The following is a 7,861-nucleotide window of genomic DNA, read 5'->3' as shown; positions in this document are numbered from 1 at the left end:
ATACAGTTTTCTTTTCTTTTTTTTTTTGTATGAAATATATATATGCACGTGAAGCTTTACATTACATAAACTTGAAAAGATTATAAAAGAAAAGACTTGTTAAAGGTGCTCAATCACAAATCCATTTTTCAAACCAGAGTAGATTATAATAGATGATAAACAAAACCCAGCATGTGCACATTACCTACTAAATCGTTTTTAAAACTATGGGGTGGAGTGCAGGGTTGGTGTTTCAACTCTCTCAAGGATTAAAAAACGAGTTGATTTTGAAAGCCCACCCGACATAGCCTCTTCTGTTGAGAAAGACTTGCCCGTTTTCTCTTACCTGGTTTAGAAACAGCAACCCCATGTAACTTGTACCTACTCTTTACCTTTAGTACTTTATATCTCTTGGGAACCAGCTTGGTACCACCACCACTGTTTTTTTTTTTTTTTTTTTTTTCTTTATAATAAATCCTTCTTTATATAAACTCAAAACACATTGGCATTGCCATCTCCATTCCATTTTCATTCCCCACCTCCTCTCTCTCTCTCTCTCTGTCTTTGAGTTCCTCTTGGTGAGGTCAGTGTCCTGTAGTCTCGCTATAGGTTTCGTGTACCCTTTCTTAAGTTACTGTTTTATGATTTGGCTACGCATTGTTCTTTTTGGTTTCTCCTTTCTCATCAATGGGTATAGATTTGTGTTAATGGCTTCTACTTTTAGCAGATTCAGATCTGTTTCTTTGTTGCTGGTGGTGTAAATTGTGTGGCTTGGCTCCTTCTTCTTGCAGAAAATTTGTTGACTTTTTTTGGTGTGTATGAAGGATATGGTAAAGAACCACATTTCAGAAACAAAGAAGAAAAAAACATGTAATGTACTGCACTTGCAGAAGTGTTTCCATACGAGAAAACGGATCACAAATCAAGTTTGCGTGCAAGTCATGTGTCCACATTCTGCATATTTCAGTGCCATCTGTTGTTGCATCACTTCTGTCTGGTTCATCATATCTACTTAAACTTACACCCCTTTTCTCCTGTTACGTTTCTTGATAAGTTGGTCAAGATCTATATTTGCTTAGTTGTGATGTTAAGCATGCATCCGAGTTCTTCTGGTTCTTACAGAGGTTTGTTCTGTTCTTCTGGTGCTTCTAGAGGTTTGTTGTTTTGGGTTGTAAAAATGGGCGTGTTTGGAAACAGGTTCTGGTCTCGGGGTAGATTTGGAAAACTTTCGACTCACATTGTTCTTTAAATGGATGGTCCCGGTCCCCCTGGTCTGAGCTAATTGCTAAAGATGCTGAGATGTATTTTCTTACTGATTGATTGCCTTTACGTTACTTCTTGCAGGAATTTGGAGAGTCCGGTCTCATTAGGAATCAACTCAAGATTAATGAAAAACATGGAAGTACCCATGATTTTTATGGTTTCTTGTACACTGCTTCTTCTGTGTTCTTCATCAGCATATGCTCAAACTGCTAAATCTCCCTCAATAAGCCCAACTCCATCACCAGCACCAGCACCAGCACCAGCACCAGAACATGTAAACCTCACGGATTTGCTCACTGTTGCTGGTCCATTCCATACCTTCCTCAGCTACCTTGAGTCCACCAAAGTCATAGACACCTTCCAAAACCAAGCCAACAACACTGAGGAAGGCATCACAATCTTTGTACCAAAAGATGGTGCCTTTTCATCTCTTAAGAAGCCTTCTCTTTCCAATCTCACTAAAGACCAGCTCAAGTCACTCATTCTCTTCCATGGCCTGCCACATTACTACAGCCTAGCTGAATTCAAGAACCTAAGCGAATCAGGCCCTGTACCTACCTTCGCCGGTGGGCAGTACACTTTGAATTTCTCCGATGTATCTGGGACAGTGAACATTGGTTCCGGATGGACAAACACCAAGGTGAGCAGCAGTGTGCATTCCACTGATCCTGTTGCCGTCTACCAAGTCGATAAGGTCCTTCTTCCTGAGGCAATCTTTGGCACCGATATACCTCCAACCCCGGCTCCGGCACCATCTCCAGATATTTCCCCTGCTGCAGATACTCCATCTGAAGGGACAAATGGAGAGGGGTCATCTCCAACATCTCCACCCGGGAAATCTAATTCGTACAGGATGATCAACTGGGGAATTTGGAGTCACTTGGTTTTGGCACTTTCAGGTGTGCTGGTCTTCTTCTTGTGAGGGAGGATTTGTTGAATCTTTTTCATTTATATGCACCGTATATTTTCGGATTTTTTTCATTTTTCCCAATTGAAAACCATTTTTTGAGCATATATGTTATCGACTTCATGTACGAGGATGCGAGTTCCATGCTTCAAATTGCCTCATGTTTGTTCAAATATTACAGTAGTTGTACACAATTCTCCCAGAATTGAGTTTTGAGTTATAATGCGTTTGGCATAATGCTTGAGCTTTGTAGTTTGTACTGCATAATCTCAATACATGCATTGTCCCCTTTTCTTTAAAGGAATCCCAAGCAAACTGAGAAAAGGAAGGTGTTTGACTGTTTGTATTACTATATTACCAAAAAGATTTGAAGGGCATGACTGTAAGATGGCGCATAATTACCTACTGAGTGCTCGGTTTTTTATTTCCTATAGAAGTTCTTTTCTTGACTAGGGGCCTTTCCAAACTTCTGTAAAACATGTTGTTACTTCAACAAGACTCTAGGTGACTAGGACAATCTTCCTCTAAAAGTGACATGCCCAACTAGAAAAAGAGGGGGCCGGAAAGCAGCAAAACTCAGTTTATTTTAAGTTAAGCATGCCACTTTCCACCCTTTTTTCTGAGGTTTCAAGGTTAATCAAGTTGTTTGTGAGAAGCTTTTTGAGTTTCAAATATCGACATTCTGGCCAATCAGGTGGTTGTGCTAAACTTTAAGGCTGTTCGTATTCACCTTCACACCCCTACCTCAAACAACTTGATTGGGATAATTGGAAGGAATAAAGTAGATGTAGTACTGTAGGGGATATGCTACTAATGTGTAATTACTACTCTTCTATTATTGCATTCTCAAAGTAGATCATAAAGATGGAAGATTTGAAGTTGTGTGGTTGGGATGTTGAGGTTCATTCCCAACAGGCAACAGCTGTGAGAAATGTTAAGTAGAAGAGATGCCCATTATATACCACAAAAAAAGGAAGAAAAAATGGTAAACGCCAAAACGTGTGGACAACTCAAGCGTTAAGACAATAGGCAATTAAATTATTAAAGTATTGGGCAAAGAAAAAGCTAATGCACTTCCCCAGCTGTTGGTCCAACTAATAGGCAATTAATGACTATGAATTTGGCAGATAAACAATATATAAAAGCACCTCGATCGATCGTTACATATTAGAAGACACTTACAAATTACTCTGCTTTTAACCTCTTGATAGAACGATAGACAGCAGGCCCGTTGCCATTTTTAGCCTCTGAAAAATAGTTACCATGACATTTTATTGAGAACTAATTTGAGATGTGGCTTTTACAATTTCAGAAAGGGAGGTAGATCAATGGTAACAGGTGGTTTAACAGGGAGGTAGATTAATGGTAACAAGTTGGTGCCACGATGAATTTTCGAGGATGTGATCATCCTCTTAAGGTTGAAATTGTAGCTTTTCTGTTTTCAACAATTGTACAGATGCACCACGAAAAAGAAGTGGGGATTCATTTATGAGGAAGTAGTCATAAGAGCACTTAGGACATTAGGGGATATCAAAAAATTGCACAACATGTTGAAATAGGAAAAAGAATCATTCCCAGCCCATGGTGGTGTTTCGGGCCTTGATCGGTGTGGTTTGGAGCCACTGGCTGCAATCTGGTGTGGTTGTACAACATCCTTACGTACATCCATAGCAATGAATGAAAAATAAATGCAAGAAAAATAAAAGAGAGAGGGACACATATTTATATGGTTCGGCATAATGCCTACGTCCACGGGTTGTTTGGAGGGCAAATCCACTATAATAAGATTGTTTTAAAGTTTCTTATGGTCTCTTATCTCATTGTAAAATAGAAGTCGGAGATATATTTTCTGGAGAAGATATTCTCTCTGGAGCTATTGTCGAAAGGTTGAAGAAGCTAACGAAATCGAAGAAGCCCCCTTTCTCATCCGGTCTGATCCTTTTTTATTCTTGAACTTGAAAGTGGTGAGAGATGACAACTTTATTACTCTACTCACGTGTATACCTAACTTGTTTTTCTCCCTTTTCTCATTTTTCTCTTTTTTTTTTCCAACCCTTCATTCTTTTCCCTCTTATATCTTCTTTTTACTTGTTCCCTCTTTATCTATTATTCCTCTCTCATTCTGTTGTTCTATAGTAGGGTCCCTTTGATGGGCTGGGCTTGGTTTATTTGAGCCTTAGATATTTTATCCCATTTAGGATCAGTCACCCTCAAGAAGTATGTTGTTCACCACTCTGCGTGGTTTGGTATGAACTGTCCATGTAGTTTGGTATTGACAATGCAATAGATGATTTCTTGTTTGTAGTTGCGATACACCACGTCACCCATAAAAAAACTTCTCTGATAGATGAATCAATAAGTTTAAACATACATTGGGTAAATAAACTTAATGAACTATTTTTTTTTTTTTGAGAAAATCTATTTGTAAATTGAGTTATTGGCATATCGAATATACTATGCTGACGTGGATCATCCTTATCATCCATGACTGGCATATTGAATCGATTACACTCATTGCTTGTATATCTAACTTGTTTTCCACCCTTTCTCATTTTTTTTCCATCCCTTCCTTCGTACATCTTCTTTTTTCTTATTCCCTCATTGTCTCTTCTTCCTCTCTCCATTTGCTTGACTTGTTTTCCCTCCTTTCTCATTTTTCTCCTTTTTTTTTTTTTTCATTTCTTCATTCTTTTCACTATTACAGCTTCTTTTTCCTTATTCCCTCATTGTCTCTTCTTCATCTCTCATTCTTTTGTTCTCTAGTGGGATCTTTTTTATGGGCTGAGTTTGATTTCTCTAATCCTGAGATATTTTATTCTCTTCATGATCATTCACTCTCAAGAAGTATGTCGTCCACTACTTTGAGTGGTTTGGTATGTACGGTCCATATAATTTTGTATTGAAAATGCAATAGATGATTTCTTTTTTGCAGTTGCGATACACTACGGCTCATATAAAAAAATATTTTATGATAGATGCATCAAGAAGTTTAAACATACATTGGGCAAAGAAACTTAATGAACTATTTATTTTTCTTTTGAGAAAATTTATTTGTAAGTTGAGTTATTGGCATATCGAATATACTATGCTGACGTGGATCATCCATATAATCCATGACTGACATATTGAATCTATTACACTCCTCACTTGTATGCCTGACTTGTTTTCTATCCTTTCTCTTTTTTGTCTTTTTTTCCATCTCTTCATTCTTTTCTCTCTTAAATCTTTTTTCTTGTTCCCTCATTGTCTCTTCTTCCTCTCTCCTTCTGTTATTCTCTAGTGGGGTCGTTTTGATGGACTGGGCTTGGTTTATTTGAACCTTAGATATTTTATCCCCTTCAGGATCAGTCACTCTCAAGAAGTATGTCATCCACCACCTTGAGTGGTTTGGTATGTATTGTCCATCTAGTTTGGTGTTAACAATGCAATGGATGATTTCTTATTTACAGTTGCGATACACTACGACTCCATAAAAAAAGTCTTCTCTCATAGATGCATCTAGAAGTTTAAGCATACATTGGGTAAAGAAACTTAATAAGCTATTTATTTTTCTTTGAAGAAAATCTATTTGTAAGTTGAATTATTGTCGTATTGAATATATTATGCTAACATAGATCATCTTTACTGTTGATGCTGAAAGAATCGCACAACAGGCCCAAAGGGGGGAAAGAGTTATTCCCAGCCCACTGGGGCGACTTAGGCCTCATTCAGTATTGTTCGGAGCCCCCGACAGTGTTCTGGTACGGTTGTACGGTGGTAATCCGTACGTTCATGGCAGTGAATGGAAAACATAAGTGTAGAGAAATAAAAGAGATGAACACATGCATTTACATGGTCCGGCATAACGCTTACGTCCACGGGTATTTTGGGAGAAGAAATCTACTATAATATTCTTGTTTACAATCTCGTATGGTCTTTCATTCCTTACTGTACAATGGTGGCTTCGGATACATTTACTAGAGGAAAATCAATCACTGGAGCTCCCTGTTTTCAGATTGGAGGAGAGATTGAAGAGGAAGAATGAGAGCTAAAAAAGAAGATGTAGCCCCTTGGTGTGCTCCTTTCACTGGAAGAATAAGGGAAGGAAGAAGACGAAGTTGACAGCCTGCCTCGGGTCATCTGGCTGAAGGCCTTTTATCAACCTCTTGTTGCGTGTGTCAGTCGATAATGGTAGGATCGGTCCCTTGCGTGTGTCAGCCCTTTTCCCCGTAATTTCCTCTGACCAGCTCTAACCCACATGCCACCTACCTACTGCCCCTTGTCTCCGACTCATATCTTTTGTCCCTCACTCATAACTTTTATCCCCCACTCATAATTTTTTTGTCCTCCACTCCCAATGTGGCATGGGCCCAGTATTGACTTCATTATTCTTCCCCCCTCCCCCACACTCATCGCTTGTATGCCTGACTTGCTTTCCCTCATTTCTCCTTTTTCTCCTTTTTTTTTTCCATCTCTTCCTTCTTTTCACTATTACATCTTCATTTTCCTTATTCTCTCATTATCTCTTCTTCCTCTCTTCATCTGTTATTCTCTAATGGGGTCTCTTTGATGGATTGGGTTTGATTTCTCTGATCCTGAAGAGGATAAGATCCTAAGATATTTTATCCTCTTCAGGATCAGTCACTCTTAAGAAGTATGTCACCTCACTCTGAGTGGTTTGGAATGTACGGTCCATGTAATTTTGTATTGGCAATGCAAAGGATAATTTTTTTTTTTTTGCAGTTGCGATACATCACGGCTAAAAAAAAAAGTATTCTATAATAGATGCATCAAGAAGTTTAAACATACATTGGGCAAAGAAACTTAATGAACTATATATATATATATATATATATATATTTTTTTTTTAGAAAATCTATTGTGAGAAAATCTATTGGTAAGTTGAGTTATTGGCATATCGAATATACTATACAGACGTGGATCAACCTTACCATTCATGATAAGGATGCCTGACATATCGAATCTATTCCACTCCTCGCTTGTATGATTGACTTCTTTTCCCCTCGTTCTCATTTTTCTCTTTTTTTCCATCACTTTCTTCTTTTCACTATTGCACCTTTTTTTTTTCCTTTTTCCCTCATTGTCTCTTCTTCCTCTCACCTTCTGTTGTTCTCTAGTAGGGTCTTTATGATGGGCTGAGCTAGGTTTAACTGAGCTTGAAATATTATATCTCATTTAGGATCAATCACCCTCAAGAATTATGTCGTCCACCACTCTAAGTGGTTTGGTATGTATGGTCCATGTAGTTTTGTATTGAAAATGCAATGTATGATTTCTTTTTTGCAGTTGTGATACACCATGACTCACATAAAAAAATATTCTGTGATAGATGCATCAAGAAGTTTAAACATACATTGGGCAAAAAAAGTTAATGAACTATTTATTTTTTTTTGAAAAAAATCTATTTGGAAGTTGAGTTATTGACATATCGAATATATTATGCTGAAGTGTATCATCCTTACCACCCAAGATAAAGATGACTGACATATCGAATTTATTCCACTCCTGGCTTGTATGTCTGACTTGATTCCCCCTTTCTCTTTTTTCTCTTTTTCTCCATCCCTTCCTTATTTTCCCTCTTACATCTTATTTTTCCTTATTCCCTCATTGTCTCTTCTTTCTCTCTCCTTCTATTGTTCTCTAGTTGGGTCCATTTGATGGGCTGAATTTGGTTTATCTGAGCTTGAGATATTTTATCTCCTTCAGGATCAG

The 7,861-nt window shown here is 37.9% G+C and overlaps 1 protein-coding gene across 2 annotated transcripts; it reads left to right on the top strand.

Annotated features, from left to right (window-relative positions):
* Positions 1–465: 465 nt before the first annotated feature.
* On the top strand, positions 466–2,408 carry LOC109015493 (fasciclin-like arabinogalactan protein 7). Of its 2 annotated transcripts, none has more exons than XM_018997968.2 (2): positions 466–562; positions 1,324–2,408. In XM_018997968.2, exon 2 carries the CDS (start codon positions 1,367–1,369, stop codon positions 2,162–2,164), a length of 798 nt encoding a protein of 265 aa, XP_018853513.2. In that variant the 5' UTR covers positions 466–562; positions 1,324–1,366; the 3' UTR covers positions 2,165–2,408. The 2 variants fall into 2 exon arrangements, with proteins under 2 accessions (XP_018853513.2, XP_018853514.2); XM_018997969.2 differs by lacking the exon at positions 466–562 and adding an exon at positions 655–1,103.
* The last annotated feature ends 5,453 nt before the right edge of the window (positions 2,409–7,861 follow it).

Source organism: Juglans regia, chromosome 10 (assembly GCF_001411555.2).
Source record: "Juglans regia cultivar Chandler chromosome 10, Walnut 2.0, whole genome shotgun sequence".
Classification (NCBI taxonomy): domain Eukaryota; kingdom Viridiplantae; phylum Streptophyta; class Magnoliopsida; order Fagales; family Juglandaceae; genus Juglans; species Juglans regia.
Note: the sequence above shows the minus strand (reverse complement) of the source record. Positions and strands in the feature narration are given on the sequence as shown.